This window comes from Phacochoerus africanus, chromosome 13 (genome assembly GCF_016906955.1).
Source record: "Phacochoerus africanus isolate WHEZ1 chromosome 13, ROS_Pafr_v1, whole genome shotgun sequence".
NCBI classification, from domain to species: Eukaryota; Metazoa; Chordata; class Mammalia; order Artiodactyla; family Suidae; genus Phacochoerus; species Phacochoerus africanus.
Window position 1 is genome coordinate 75,603,860 of NC_062556.1, and position 16,833 is coordinate 75,620,692.

The window sequence follows — 16,833 nt, forward strand, 5'->3', positions numbered from 1 at the left end:
GTCACATCAGAGCTGCAGCTATGACCTGAGCCACAGACACTTCAACACTGGATCCAAGCTATATCTGCCACCTGCCCTGAGCCTGCGGCAGCGCAGGATCCTTAGCCCTCTCTGTGCAAGGCCAGGGATCAGACCTGCATCCTCATGGACACTGTGTACAGTTCTTAACCTGCTGAGCCACAGTGGGACCTCCCGGGGTTTTCTTTGTCACCGTGTGAAGTAGGATTTCCTCTTCTGTAGACCTGATATATTGAAGAGCTAACCCACCCAGATCAGTTTTATAATGAGTGCTCCAAGTTACTTATTTGAATTTGCCTTTAGGCAGGCAACTTAAACATTATTGGTTGAATAATAATGGGTCTCACAGTGTATCCTCTGGACCATTGGATCTGAGCACGTTTATTAGCAGTCTGCAGCAAGAGGAAGCTTTGAGAAGCTCTTTCAGAAATTCGATGGTTGCATTTCTGTCTGTTGAACCACAAAAGAATCAAGACCTGCTTTCTGTGTGTACGCCTTTGTCCTTTTCAGTTTCATTTCTCCAGAAATTCACTTTTATTATATTTTGCAAAACTGCTAGTCCGTGATGAATTGGAAATTAAAGTGTCCCTTCCCCACAGATACAAAACCACTGGTTTAGTAGATGTTTCAGCATCAAAATGTTCAAATTTGATTATCTGATCTTGACACAGTCCTTCCAAAACGCCCGTCCCTTCTCAGTCAAGGAGAGTCTCTTTCCGTTTTCAGGCCAAAGTGACTGCAAGAGTACTGATGGTTGCTTTTTGCTTGTTTGTTTATTTTGTTTTGGTTTTTAGAATTAATTGGTAAATTTAGTAGAAACGATGCATTAATATATTAATACGCCCACAAATTGATGTTTGTATGTAACATCTTCACTAGTGCAAACAGAGTGTAATGGTGAGCATTGCGTATCTTGTGTTGTTTTATGTTGTTGATGTCTGGTTTTGTTTTTTGAATTTTTTATTAAAATATAGTTGATTGACAGTGTTCCATCAATTTCTGCTCTATAGCAGAGTAACCCACTCGTACATACATATATATAGTGATTTTTCCGCAACTCTAGTCAGCTCTCCCCTCAAAGTATGACAGAACACCACCTCTGCTGCTGCCAACCAAGCCCACTAAAGCCAAGAAAAACATTTCAGCTGAATTAGTTGTTTAACCAGGGTTTTCATCTCTTTAAGCTGTAGGCCTACAGCCTGATCTGTTCTATAAGGTGGCTTTTCAGGACGATGGGGAAGTCGCTCTTTTAACTGAGTGAATAGTATTCCATTTGGAGATCAGGTTGGCCGGTCACCTGCAGTCGGTAGCAGTAGGAAGGTCCCAGACCATCCCACAGTAAATGAGTCGCAGGGAATGTGACATTTGCTTGCCAGGAAATGCACCAAATTGATAAAATCATCAACATTCAAAGAATATTTTTATAGAATATTTTCATCACAAAATACATTTTCAAAGGCAATCTCAAATGCCTTCAACATTTAGGCCAGATCAAAAATTATATTTCAACAGAAAAAAATGCAACTTAGGGTATTTTTATTTTATTTAACCTGCTCATCTTTCTTAATAGAATATGTCTCAATTCTCCCTCAATCTACTTTTGATCTTTCTTTTTTGCCTCTGGAATTAAGACTGATTTTCAGATATTCATTAATAAGGTCCCCCTTGGGTTCAATTTTTTCACTTTTATTTCCTTCCTCCTTTGCTTGGCTATAGAATATGGACCAATCCTTCTTTTAAGTGAATGTTGTAATGAATTATGACATATAAACATAATAATGCACAGAGCATTAATGTACTGCTTCAGGAATTTTTATTTGGTGAACACACCTATTAACCAGAAGTTTCATAGAGAAAAGGAATATCATAAGCCCCTTCCCCACTTTTACTCACATAATTACAAAGAGTCTGGCTAATGTACAACTGTAGATTAGTTTTGTAGTTTTTCAGCATTTTATATAAAGGCAATCATCAGCGTATTCGTGTTTGTGTCTGTCATCTTTCATCATCATGTTTTGGAAACTCACCTGCTTGTAGCATCAATTATCCATTTTTATTCCTGACAATAAGCTACTATACGAACATACCCTATTTCATTTATTTATTTATTTATTTTTTCCTACAAGTATATAGCAATTTTATTTTATTTATTTATTTTTTTATTTTCCCACTGTACAGCAAGGGGATCAAGTTATCCTTACATGTATACATTACAATTACATTTTTTCCCCACCCTTTGTTCCGTTGCAACATGAGTATCTAGACAAAGTTCTCAATGCTATTCAGCAGGATCTCCTTGTACATCTATTCTAAGTTGTGTCTGATAAGCCCAAGCTCCCGATCCCTCCCACTCCCTCCCTCTCCCATCAGGCAGCCACAAGTCTTTTCTCCAAGTCTATGATTTTCTTTTCTGAGGAGATGTTCATTTGTGCTGGATTCCAGTTATAAATGATATCATATGGTATTTGTCTTTGTCTTTCTGGCTCATTTCACTCAGTATGAGGTTCTCTAGTTCCATCCATGTTGCTGCAAATGGCATTATGTCATTCTTTTTTATGGCTGAGTAGTATTCCATTGTGTATATAGACCACATCTTCCGAATCCAATCATCTGTTGATGGACATTTGGGTTGTTTCCATGTCTTGGCTATTGTGAATAGTGCTGCAATGAACATGCGGGTGCATGTGTCTCTTTTAAGTAGAGTTTTGTCCGGATAGATGCCCAAGAGTGGGATTGCGGGGTCATATGGAAGTTCTCTGTATAGATTTCTAAGGTATCTCCAAACTGTTCTCCATAGTGGCTGTACCAGTTGACATTCCCACCAACAGTGCAGGGGGGTTCCCTTTTCTCCACAGCCCCTCCAGCACTTGTTATTTGTGGATTTATTAATGATGGCCATTCTGACTGGTGTGAGGTGATATCTCATGGTAGTTGTCATTTGCATTTCTCTTATAATCAACGATGTTGAGCATTTTTTCATGTGTTTGCTGGCCATCTGTATATCTTCTTTGGAGAAATGTCTATTCAGGTCTTTTGCCCATTTTTCCATTGCTTGATTGGCTTTTTTGCTGTTGGGTTGTATAAGTTGTTTATATATTCTAGAGATTAAGCCCTTGTCAGTTGCATCATTTGAAACTGTTTTCTCCCATTCTGTAAGTTGTCTTTTTGTTTTCTTTTTGGTTTCCTTTGCTGTGCAAAAGTTTTTCAGTTTGATGAGGTCCCATGGGTTTATTTTTGCTCTAATTTCTATTGCTTCGGGAGACTGACCTGAGAAAATATTCATGATGTTGATGTCAGAGAGTGTTTTGCCTCTGTTTTCTTCTAGGAGTTTGATGGTGTCCTGTCGTATATTTAAGTCTTTCAACCATTTTGAGTTTATTTTTGTGCATGGTGTGAGGGTGAGTTCTAATTTCATTGCTTTGCATGCAGCTGTCCAGGTTTCCCAGCAATGCTTGCTGAATAGACTTTCTTTTTCCCATTTTATGTTCTTGCCTCCCTTGTCAAAGATGAATTGACCACAGGTGTCAGGGTTTATTTCCGGGTTCTCTATTCTGTTCCATTGGTCTGTCTGTCTGTTTTGGTACCAGTACCACACAGTTTTGATGACTGTGGCTTTGCAGTATTTCTTGAAGTCTGGGAGGGTTATGCCTCCTGCTTGGTTTTTGTTTCTCAGGATTGCTTTGGCAATTCTGGGTCTTTTGTTGTTCCATATAAATGTTTGGATTGTTTGTTCTAGTTCTGTGAAAAATGTCATGGGTCATTTGATAGGGATTGCATTGAATCTGTAGATTGCTTTGGGTAGTATGGCCATTTTTACAATATTGATTTTTCCAATCCAGGAGCAGAACATACCCTATTTTATTTATCTACTCTACAACAGAGGACTCTGAGTTGTTTCTTATTATGAATTATACTTTATAAAACCATGGTACGCCTTTTGTGGGGGGCACACATATTAAGTAGCTCTGTGGGGTAACGCCGAAGTCTTTTGGGGAAGCACGTACCTGGGGCTGGAGTGCCAGCATCCTCGGGTCTGCTCAGCTCTAGCAGACACAGCCAAATCGTATCTCAAGAGTGGCTGTGTGCCCACTGCTGACTTTTAGCTTTCCACATCCTGACCAACCCTTGATGTTATCAGTATTATTTGCTTTATTGCATTAAAAAAAAATCCTAGCCATTCTGGTAGTCGTGCAGTGGTGTCTCTTTGTGATTTTATCTTTGATTCCTCTGATAACCCTCAGCTCTAATGACATCATGGTCAGTTATCTTATCAGCCAAAGCAAGTGGATTCAGGACGTGCAGACGGATTGAAATTATGCGCACTTTGGTAGACCCTAGGCCAATCCCAAAGACAAGGAAGGGAGTCTAGCTGTGACGGGCAAATGGAATGTCTGGGGAGGGGCAGTGAAAACTGGACAGTCTCCTGGGGAAGCTTGGAGTCCAAAGCATGGAGGCTTCCCATTGGCTGGGCTGCTGTACTCTCCGCCTGGCAAAGGGCTCCTCAGGATGAGAGAGAAGGTTTATTCTTTCTGCTGGACAGTGAAATAGAGACATCTTTCTATCAGACGTGCACCTGTAGGGCTCTTCCTCTCTGGGGTATCTAAGGATGCATGGTTGGGGCATGAAAGCTCCCACTATAGGCCTGTCCCAGCTCCAACTTTAGCTGAGGTTTTTAAAATTAACTCCATATAACTAATGATAACCAGTATATGTCTGTTGCTCATTTGCTTACCTTATAAAGTGTCGCCAATTATATTGTCACTTAAAACAAATGGGTTGTTTTGTGTTTTCTTGATGTGTAGGGTTTTAAAAAAAATATTCAGGACATCCTTTCTTTGTTGATATATTGCAAGCATTTTTTTCCCAGCTTGTGTGGCTGGCAGTTTAGTCTCCTAACTGCGTCTTGAGACGAAGAGAAGTTTGCAGCATTTAGACACATCTCTTTAGGGTTAGTGCTTTCTGCGTCCTGCTTAGGAAGTTCTGGTCTTGGTCATGAGGATATTCTCTTACGCTTTCTTCTTGCAGTTTGGTTTTTTGACTCTAACATTTAAGGGCCATTAGCAGTGCGGGAACGAGTCCTCAGAGGTAAGAGAGGAGGGTTAGGATTCATATTTGCCCATCTGGAGTCTCCCACTGCGTTGCAGTCGTACCTTTGTTGTAAAGCAGGGGGTCGTGGGGCGGGGAGATTCTCCCTGAGATGTGTCTTCTTCCGCGTCGATGCGTTTGTCTGCAGTCAGTACTAAAATGCCTGTAGTAGCATCTCACGTGTCATGTGGCAATTGAAATATCTTCTCATTTGCGTCATAGGTTATTTGCATATGTGTACATTCCAAATGTTGGTGATCTTCTGGCTGTGAGCCATTACTCGTTTCCATCACAGTCCTCCCACCATCAGGGCACTCGCTCTGTGTGTCTCCATCCCTTTAGATGCAGAGGAACTGGTCTGAGTTCAAGTTAAAAAAAAATGTATATTGTGGGGTTCTAGCTAGTATTCTTGTGTATAAGTCAATTCGTCAACTTGGTGATTATTTATTTCAAAATTTTGTCCGCTTGTTCCATTAATTACTAAAAAAAAAACCAGTTAGGATTCTCCACTATCACTGTGAGTTCATGTTTTTTTTTATAGTTGTTTTGCCTTATTTTGTTAGATTTTATTTTATTTTATTATTTTTAATTAATTAATTAATTAATTTAAAATTACTCAAATGAATTTATCACATCTGTGGTTGTATAATGATCATAACAATCTGATTTCACAGGATTTCCATCCCACAGCCCAAGCACATCCCCCCACCCCCCAAACTGTCTCTTCCGGAGACCATAAGTTTTTCAATGTCTGTGAGTCAGCATCTGTTCGGCAAAGAAGTTCAGTCTGTCCTTTTTTCGGATTCCACATATCAGTGAAAGCATTTGACACTGGTGTCTCATTGTATGGCTGACTTCACTTAGCATGATAGCTTCTAGGTCCATCCATGTTGCTAAAAATGCTGGTATTTCATTCCTTTTAATGGCTGAGTAATATTCCACTGTGTATATGTACCACCTCTTCTGGATCCTTGGACATTTAGGTTGTTTCCATGTCTTGGCTATTGAAAATAGTGCTGCAGTGAACATTGGAGTACATGTGTCTTTGTGAGTCATGATTTTCTCTGGATAGATGCCCAGGAGTGGGATTGCTGGATCAAATGGTAGTTCTATTTTCAGTTTTCTGAGGCATCTCCATCCTGCTTTCCACAGTGGTTGCACCATTTACAATCCCACCAACAGTGTACTAGGGTTCCTTTTTCTCCACACCCTCTCCAGCACTTATTGTTTGTAGACTTTTGGATGATGGCCATTCTGGCTGGGGTAAGGTGGTACCTCAGAGTGGCTGTGTTAGATTTTAGTCTCAGAAATTTAGAATTGCTGTATCTTCCTGATTTATCATTTTATTATTGTGAAATGTCTCTTTTTATCATCGGTACGGCTTCCTACCCTAAAGTCTAATTTCTATGAATTGAGTATTTGCTAAACCACATTTTTTGCTGTTATTCCTGGTCGTGTGTGTATCTTGCTTTACCCTTTAACTTTCACGTTTCCTTAGTCTATATATTTAAAGTGTTTCTCTTTAAAGTGGAACATGGTCAGCATTTTAATCCAGTTCATGATCTTTGCCTTCTAATTATTTTGAAGCTTTGCATTTGATGTAATCACGGATGAATGTGGGGTTAGATATGATACTTTATTATTTGATTTCTTCTTGGTCCATCTGTTCTTTATGCCTTTATATATCCTTACGTGTCTTTTTAAAATTAAAATTCTTTTTATTTGTTTTCCCTGCTTTACTAACTTTTTGTTATGCATTTTATTATTTTATGTAGCAGCACAGAACTCATTATCCCATTCACTTCCTCCACTTTGTTTTGCCATGTTTTAATTTTCCATGTTTCTATTCAGTCGGTTTGGTTCTCACAACACCCCTTAAGAGAGTCTCAGAATCTAGTCATTTCACTTGTTTTGTGTTCAATGCAACAAGCCTATGGGTTTTATTTGAATTTGAATTTCTATTTATTTGCAACAAAGATGTTAAAATTATGTATTTTTTAACTTTAAAGCTGCTGTTTATTATTTGTATCCCTTCCTTTTAACAGACTTTTATTGGAGACATCCTCCTGCTTGTTAATCCATTCAAAGAGATTCCGATTTATTCCACTATGGTGAGTAGAAAATTTAAAATATCATTAAATAAGGTAAAGACAGACTCACTAGACTTACCTATTTTTTATCAATTGGCTGATGAAGAAGAAAAAACAAAACAAGAAGTAAAATCAAGCTTCTCAGGAAATTCTAAATTGAATGGTTAGATAATAAGGTGACTTTAATTTCTTCCGAGAAAATATTAAAACGGAATGTTATTCTATCAAAGGATTTCTTTGCACTTACGATGTATAATCCCTATGATTATAGTCACTAGATGGACTTCCAAAATCAAATAATATATTACTCTGTTTTCCATGTATTTTGGATTAATTCAGGGTTGGTTGGCTTAGACTTCTGTTTTGAACATCACGATGGCTTTCAGAAGTTACTATGATACTAAAGCAATGGAATAAGAAAGGGTGATAGTGCATTTACCGTTTTCTAGAAGACTTTCTAGCTTTAATCATGAGACTCGAAATTAAAGAGAAATTGCTTTTGGAAAATGATTCCAGGAAACTGAAAACACAGTATGATTTTTGCCTAGTAATTTTGGACCAAAAATACCGTCATAGGAGTTCCTGTTGTGGCTCAGCAGGTTAAGAACCCGGCATATTGTCCACGAGGGGGCAGGTTTGATCCGTGGCCTCGGCCCAGTGGGTTAAGGACCTGGTGTTCCTCGGGTGTCCCACAGGTCAGCAGATGTGATGCGGCTCAGATGGGATCTGGCATTGCTGGGGCTATGGCAGAGGTGTCAGCTGTAGCTCTCATTCAGCCCCTAGCCTGGGAACTTCCACATGCTGCAGGTGTGGCCCTCAAAAAAAAAAAAAAGGAAAAAAAGCTATCATGGAGAGTTCCCACCCTGGCACAGCACATTAAGAATCCAACTGCAGTGGCTGGTTGCTGCAGAGGTGTGGATTCAATCCCTGGCCCTTTGCAGTGGGTTAAAGGATCTGGCAAAGATCACAGCTGTCGCTCAGATTCAGTCCCTAGCCCAGAAATTTCCATATGCCCAGTGCAGCAATACATACATACATACATACTGTGTGTGTGCATATATATATATACACACATATATGTACACATATATGTACACAACACTATCATGAGAGAGCTCTGTTTTTTGTGCAGCCACAAGCTGGTTCCATTAGCAGGCTGAATCCCTGACAGGTAGCAGGAGCTAAGAGGAGCCAGCAGGTGTTCCTGAAGGCAGATGGGGTGGGGGGAGAAAGAGACGGGAAGAGAGAGAGCCGACTCTCTAGATTCCCAAGGAATCAACAAGAATTATTGCTGAGATGACCTCGTGGTCAGGAGAGGGCCCCACCCTCTACTCTTCTTACCAAAAGCTCTCCCACCGTTGCCTTAAAACTTGCCGGCTCTCCCTCCCCCCATCCCCCCCAGCCCTACCCCAGACCGTCTAAGGGCATAGACGAGGGGCAAAGGAACTGCCCATCTTCGTTTCGGGAGTTCTGTCGCAGGACTGACGGTGCCCCGGCATGTGGCTATTGCTTTGGAGGGAAGGCTCGGCGCTGTGTCTGTCCCTTTGCTGTGGCATCATAGCCAATGTTTCGTGACTGTGCTTGTTGAGATAGGATGTAAATATCGTAGGACGTGCAACCCTCAAGTGTCCCCTCAATCAGCCCCTGCAAGGAAAGGGCGCGTCTTGGTGTCAGAGAGCGGGTCGTGAAGTAGGGCCCTGGGAGCATCGCAGCGCTCCCTCCTGTCCCGGCTCTGTCACGAGACGCCCCCGCGAAGGGGGTCACTGCTCCGACTGCGGTCGCCTTTACCTGCGGGGAACTCACGAGAATGGAGTCTCGCAGGCTCCGGGTCTCCTGCCTGGTTTCTTCCTCTCGGGGTGATGCAGCCGAGGGCCACCTGGGTTTTGTGTTCGGTCTGGGTGTGGGCAGCGAGACAGGATGTACAGCGCGTTTTTCTATGTCGTTACGGCATGAAATTTAATCTTATGGCTATGTAGAGATATTCGTTGCTATTTACACTGTCAAGGGAAAGTTGGCATGGCTAGGCAAGGATGTGGCTGCTCTGAGCACCCTGGCACGTGCTTTTCGGATACGACGCGCTTCTTTTGTTGGATACCTGCTGAGGAAGTGGTACAGCAGATGGTAGACATTTGTTGAGTTTTTGTAAATACTGACCATTCCCCAGGTGGCTGTACTCATTTAGATTCCTACCAACAGGATACAGAAATTCCAGGTGCTCTGCTTTTCTGCGCAAACTTCCTTTGCCTTGGTGGTTGTGTATCATTCGGCTGGCCATATATTGGACTCTCACTGTTGTTTAATTTGTGTTTCTCTGATAACAAGGGATCCGGGCCACTCTCACACAACCACCGTGTAACTGACCGCCTCCCTCGTGAAGGGTCTTTTCAAGGCTGCAACCTTGTCTTTAAATTAAAAACTTGTCGGTTGAGCTGTCTCTGTTTTTCATTCTGATTTTCAGGGGTTGTAAATATCTCGGTTGACTTCGTCTATCATCCTCAGAATGTACTGAAACTATCTTGTGGGAGATTAGAGTCAAGATTTATCTTTTGCTTTATATGTATCCAATTCACACTCACTATTTCTCGAAATACAATTTTTGGCTCCACTATATTGCAGTCACTTATAAATAAATGACCTCTAATAAGATAACCTTTTCATAAATGAGATAACCATATATACTAATGGGTTTTAGAATTTCCATTCAGTCCTATTGGTCTCTTATAATAGTTTACGTTGTCGTGTAAGTTTTCCACTTCTAGTCTTCAAAATTCCCCTTTATATTTTCTTTAGAGTTTAAATCAGCTGATCAGCTTCATTAAAAAAAAAAAAATCTCCTGGACTTTTGAATTAGATTTCATTAAATCAGTAGTTCATCCTGAGGGGAAAAGCGTAGTGCTGAGTATCCTAAATACAGTCACTTTTTAGGTCTTTTAAAATTCTTCTCAATGAATAACCCTTTTTGCTTTTTTAGGAAAGGTCTTGTATAACTGTCACTGTATAATTTTCATTTTAAAATGCCGCTATAAGTGAAATTTAAAAAGTTTTATGTTCTAATTGTGTGTGAATACTGTATAAAAACACAATTAAAATGTCTTGCATTCGGAGTTCCCGTCGTGGCTCAGTGGTTAGCGAATCCGACTAGGAGCCATGAGGTTTTGGGTTCGATCCCTGGCCTCGCTCAGTGGGTTAAGGATCTGGCGTTGCCATGAGCTGTGGTGTAGGTTGCAGACGTGCCTTGGATCTGGCGTTGCTGTGGCTGGGGTGTAGGCCAGTGGCTACAGTTCCGATTCGACCCCTGGCCTGGGGACCTCTGTGTGCCGCAGGTGCGGCCCTAGAAAAGGCCTCCGCTGAGCCACGATAGGAACTCCTTTTTTTTTTTTTCTTTTTTTAAGATGCTAGTTTTTCTTATTTTAATTCTAAGTTTGCTCCTGACATTTTCTAATTTTAAAGTGTTAACCACCCTTGCACTTTTGATATTTTACACTCCTCTTTATATACTAGATCCGCTTTGATAACGTCTTGTTTAGTGTTTGCATCCTTGTTCCTGACAGAGATTGACCTCAAAACGTTCTTTCTTGTTTATTTTTCTGTTCAGTTTTTGATATCAAAATTAAGTTGGGCTCATAAACGTAGTTGAAAAATGTTTAAATTTTGGATACAATTTTTTTGAAATAGAGATTTCGTATTTTAATTTATTTTGTGTCAGTTTTTAACAATTTTGCTTTTCAAGGATTATGTTCATGATAGTCTTCAAAAGTCTTTGCACTGGGGAGTTCCCGTCGTGGCGCAGTGGTTAACGAATCCGACTAGGAACCATGAGGTTGAGGGTTCGGTCCCTGGCCTTGCTCAGTGGGTTGACGATCCGGCGTTGCCGTGAGCTGTGGTGTAGGTTGCAGACGCGGCTCGGATCCCGCGTTGCTGTGGCTCTGGCGTGGGCCGGGGGCTGCAGCTCCGATTTGACCCCTAGCCTGGGAACCTCCATATGCTGCGGGAGCGGCCCAAGAAATAGCAACAACAACAACAACAACAACAAAAGGAAAAAAAAAAGTCTTTGCACAGAATTATTCATAATCCTGCCTACTTTTTTAATGTTTATAGACTTTTGAGTGATATCTTTCTATTCCTTGTGTTGGTAATTTATGCCTTCTCTGAATCTTAAAATTCAACTGGATAGGAATTTACTAAGTGTAATAGTCCCTCCAAAGAAAAAAATCTCCTGACGTAACATTTTTTCTATTGCGTACTTATTGTCTACATAGTTGACTTCTGCTTTTTATTTTTGTTTCCTTCTTTCCACCTTCTTTGAGTTTAATCTGATAGTCAGCTAAGTGGTGTAGTTGTCAGGGATTTTCTGCCTTTCTTTTATTGGAAGATTTTTATTTTGCATTACACATAGCTTTATTTTTGAATCTTACATCTCTGATATTTTACAAGTTCTTTGGTATTTAATTTAAAGGAGAGAGATGAAGAGAAAGGAAACGTCTGCTAGTTAAACTGTTGGAGTTCCCTCATGGCTCAGAGGGTTAAGGATTGGTGTTGTCACTGCTGTGGCTCTGGCTTCACCTGTGATGCAGCTTCAGTCTCTGGCCTGGAAACTTTGGCCTGGGGCAGCCCCCCCCATTTTTTTTAATTAAAAAATAAAGTTAACTATGAATGTATTGTTCCTGACTTATATTATTGTGTTATGTTTGACTGCAGTTAATAAGAATCTTATGGTGAGACAAAAGTTAATTTTAAATAATTTAATTTAAAAAATACTATTATTTAAAAATAACTATTATTTAAATTCTTCGAATCTAGAGGTCAAAATCTAAGTGTTAAGGAAACTTTATCATAATAAATTATAGCATGACATTCTCTATTCTATTACATCTTATAATGGAAAAAATAAACTTATTTCGTGGTTAGTTTATTTTTTATGGTGTCAACGGAATAACAATTTCACGGCTTCATGTAAATTTTTTTTTCTTTGTTTTCTTTTTACGGCCACACCTGTGGTGTAAGGAAGTTACTGGGCCAAGGGTTGAATCAGGGCTGCAGCTGCCAGTCTACACCACAGCCACAACAGCACCAGATCTGAGCTGCATCCGTGACATAAGCCACAGCTTGGGGCAATGCTGGATCTTTAACCCACTGAGCGAGGCCAGGGATCGAACCCACATCCCTCAAAGAGACGATGTCATATCTTTGACCTGCTGAACCACAATGTGAATTCTGTAAATTTTTTTAAATGGCAGTTTTTTTTCGGAAATTGATGTTAGGAGAGAAAAGGAAAGACACATTAAAAGGCATATTTCTTTATTACGGCAGCAATGATATATAACGCGTTGAGATTTTTTCGCCAGAAGAGTGGAATTAAAGCTTTAAATGGCAAAAGCAAACACAACCTGTAAGACATTTGTATCATCCTTTATATCCATCATCTCAACTGATTCTGGCCTAGAACACCAGAAGAAAATGGATGTATTTAGGTAAAGTGTGTGCTGATGGAGAGCTTACAGTGTGCTCACCCACTTTGTACAGATCCTGACGAAAGTTTGCAGTGTTTTTTGGAAAGTACACCCATTGGGTTGAGTGGGAGGGTTGGTGCTGTCTTCCCCTGCAATTAACCATCCATAAAATCATAGACATTACGTAGATCAAGGACTTAGTCTTTACGCTGAGTCAGTGGGCATCCTCTGTGGCGTGTTAGTACCTCGCGATCTTAGATCAGCCAGTCGTGCCCTGAACCGTGGTGTAATTATCTCATGACCTATGGACACACAAGAGAACAGTCCACTTCCTTTTGTGTGTGTGTGTATTAAAATTATACATGTGTTTATTGTTTTATTTTATTTTTTTAAGTTGTTTTATGTTTATTGTTTTAAATGATAAATTTTGTTCAGTTTGGTTTCCCATGTTGAGTAATAAAATAAGTTTAATAAAAGAAGAAAGTAAAATATCGACTATGACAAATCTACAAAGATTACACAGACCACCAGGACAATTTCTGTGCTTCATGTTGGAAACAAAGATGCCGTCTGCCTTACTTTTACTGTGTTACCATTCACTGTGCGATCGTAAGCCTTTGCATAATAGCCATTCCTCATTTCTAGCAGGAGATTAATCATGGCTGTAGGGCACCCTTTCTGACAAACTTCATTTGGGGTTTAATATAAAAATACGGGACAGCAAGCAGCCCTATGCCTTAGATGGTTTGCTGCTGCCATAAGCCATGTCGGCCTGATGCTAAGAATCACTGGGAGAGGTGGGACCTCGTGGGCCCGGAGGCAGGCGGAAAGTTCATTGTCATGTTGCTTAAGACAAGCAGCAGCACTCATTTGGAACCTGGAAGAACCTAGTGGAGAAGGAGGAAACGGAAAAGTAGCCAGATCTTTCTGAACAAGCTTTACAAAGAACTCAACCTTACAGTCAGGAGCAAGGATGCCTCCTCAAGCCAGCAAACATTTATTGCGTCTCTTAAATATGATGGGTTGTGTCAGATACGTAGAGGTGGTGAGTACACATTTCCTCGTCTTTTCCTGCCTAGATATTCTAGGGACCACACGTAAGTGGCGCCAGAAGAGGAACTGCAGACTTCCCTTGTAGCTGAGGACAGTAAAATAATTGCTGTATTGAGAGTGTGCACTATTTATTGACAAGTGAGGAGGTTAGAAGGGAAAGGAATCTTATCAGGTAAAGGAAGGCATTGCATGAAAAATAAATGTGACTGGGGGAAATCTTAAAGAACGACTGAGGTTCTGATAAAGGAGAAGGAGCCTGTTCTGGAGAGTGTGCAGAGCTGCGCTCTGGTGATGAACATGTCAGACCATTGAGAGGAAGACACAGACCAGGCTGATAAGAGCAAGAAGTTCAAAACTGGAATAACTGAGAGTCTGGGTTGGGCCTAGATGATAAAGCTGCATTAGGTTTTGTTTTCTTTTGTTTCCAGAAAATGAGAAACAACTGGGGGGAAAAAGGAAGTCTGAAACAAATAAACAAATAGTGTATGTAAGTCTCTTTGTTACCATGAATTTCTGGAAAAGAGATATTTAGGCAAGAAGATTTAGTAGACGCTGGAATAATCCAAGAGTAAGGTTATCGGGACCTCACGTGGGGACCAGTAATGGGAGGAAGGAAGTGGGTGAATCTGGGAAGACAATGAGTCTCCACTGAGTATCTTTCCTGAGGAAAGACGAAGAGAAGGTCAAGTGATATCACAGACTTGAACTTGTGAGTCTGGGAGAGTAAGGGTATTCATAGCCAAAAAATGAAGGAAAAGAGAAAAAAAAAGTCAGGAGGAAAAACCAGGCTCCAGTGAATATAACGGAGTTTTGGGAGGGTATCTTGACGTAATTTTGGGATTCTGTGTCGTATGGAAGATTAGAGATAATTCACATGAATATCACATCTTGTAAGATGGGTAGCAGAGTCATGCCGTGCTTAACAATGAGGTAGGAAAATAATGGAAAGCCGTGCCAGAGGGGAAGGTGAAGGAAGAGGGGGAGGAGGAAGAGAAGGAGATGGAGGGGAAGAGGGAGGGGGGAGAGGAGACAGGAGACAACGATGGCAGGAAAGATGGCAGCCACTGGAGAACCAGGTCTATGGCATCGGCCAAGGGGTATTCAAAAACCAGCAGACAGGTGAACCTCTGGGAGTAAGTGCTTGAGCAGTGACTCTGCATTGGCCCCTCACACACCAACCTCAGAGTTTCCCGGGATGTTTCTCGCTTTTACCTTTTCAGCAGAGTCCAAAAGCCAAAGGTCTAGCGCCCGGAAATCTCAGTGATCAAAAGGATGACACTGGCAGGAAAAGACGCCTGGGTGACTTCTTAAGATTGTATTTTTGAATGCACACAATGCAAAACTGACCGGTACCTGCTCTTTTTGCATCCTAGAACTGCAGGTGAGATTAAGCTCTCCCGCTGTGGCGCCTAGAGAGGGATGCCAGGCTTAGGGCTTTCTTTACTCTCAGATTCCATTTACTTCCAGGTGCTATTGGATCTCTCATGTCCCCATTGCCAGGCATGGCGGGGTCTGGTGAGGAGCTGGAGTGGCTGAACGGGGCTTGTTAACTACGGATGAGCAAGTCGGGGAAGGGAAGTTTGCTGGCATCATCTAGAGTTTAGTACATGGCAGGCCTACTGCAAAGGGCTTTGCATGTGTTACCACATTTAATCCCAAAAGGGTCCCAACTAATTTAAGAATTATCATCCCCTCTTTTGCATATGGATAAACAGAGACTTCAGGGGATTAAATAAACTTTCTAAAGTTTTCCCACCAAAGAGACAATTTAAATCCTAGACCATATGGCAGACTACTCTCAGGGACGCAAAGTATGAGCCCAGAGGCATATAATCTTTAATTATGTGTGACCCTTTGTACAAAACACTTTTTTTCAGAGTATGTCATCTGTACAGGTATGAGTGGGAAATCCAGTCAGGGACATAGAGTGACCCGTTCGTACTTTTGGGTAAAAGCCACGGCCCTGCCATGTCAAGCCCTTGGCCTCAGAGAGTTTCCGCAGGTGAACCTGACATTGGGGGGCCTGTGAAGGGCCCTCTCATCTGCTACAGAACTGCATGTTTGGCTTCAGAAATCAGAATGGGGCAGGATCCTGCAGTCTTCTGACTGTTGATTGACAGGTACATGAACAGTAGACAATAAGAGGGAACTGATCCTGAAAGCAAGATCTTAGAACTGGACTCAGAGAGGCCAGCAAAGGCTCGAGATGACCCAGTGAAGCTTACACGATACCGTCCCATCCATGAAAGAACGCTGCACATGTCCACTGCCAGAATCGTCTTGTTCTTCGATGATACAGATGGGGGGGGGGGGAATAAGGTGAAACAGAGAGAGAGGGAAAAGAAGGGGCTGACCCTGCCAGGCTTTGCTTGACTGAAGGAAAATGTGCCATAGTATTAGTAGGGATTATGCGAGTCAATGGGGAGTCGGTGGTTTGTCAGCCACTCAGAAAACGAGACGTGTCTAGGGAAAACCTTCAAGGCTCAGTCGAAATAACTAAAGAAAATGTTGGAGTTCCTGCTGGGGCACCGTGGGTTCAGACTCTCACTGCAGTAGCTTGGGTCGCTGCAGAGGTGTGAGTTTGATCCCTGGCCGGCGTGGTGGGTTAAGGGAACAGTGGCGGCATCGGCTGCAGCTGTGGCTCAGATTCAGTACCTGGCCTGGGACCCATATGCCACAAGTGCGGCCATAGTAAATAACTAAATAAGTACTCAAATAAATAAATGGAAAATGCTGTTACATTAAAATAGTTCCTATTTACATTACCTATTAAGTATAGAATTAACATTAAGCAAAGGATTACCAGGTGGTAGCAATGGAATATTCTAGAATATGAACTCTCATATCACATGAAAAGGAGATTTTCAAGAAAAGGGAACTGAGAAAGGATATTAGGTTCCCAGGCTAAGGGCTGAATTGGAGCTGTAGCTGCTGGCCTACACCAGCAATAGCTGCTGACAACCGAGGATCCGAGCCACATCTGCAGTCTGCACCACAGCTCACAGCAATGCTGGATCCTTAACCCACTGAGCAAGGCCAGGGATCAAACCTACATCCTCATAGAGGCTAGTCAGGTTCGTTTCCGCTAAGCCGCGACGGGAACTCTGGGATGCAGCTTTAAAGCGCTAACGTTACGT

The 16,833-nt window shown here is 41.5% G+C and overlaps 1 protein-coding gene across 1 annotated transcript in view; it reads left to right on the forward strand.

Moving 5' to 3' along the window:
- Nucleotides 1–16,833, forward strand: part of MYO16 (myosin XVI) — a 421,162-nt gene that overhangs the window by 138,014 nt on the left and 266,315 nt on the right. The window contains exon 11 of the mRNA XM_047756311.1: nt 7,149–7,214. Coding sequence (XP_047612267.1) covers nt 7,149–7,214 — 66 coding nt within the window. The remainder of the gene's footprint in view (nt 1–7,148; nt 7,215–16,833) is intronic.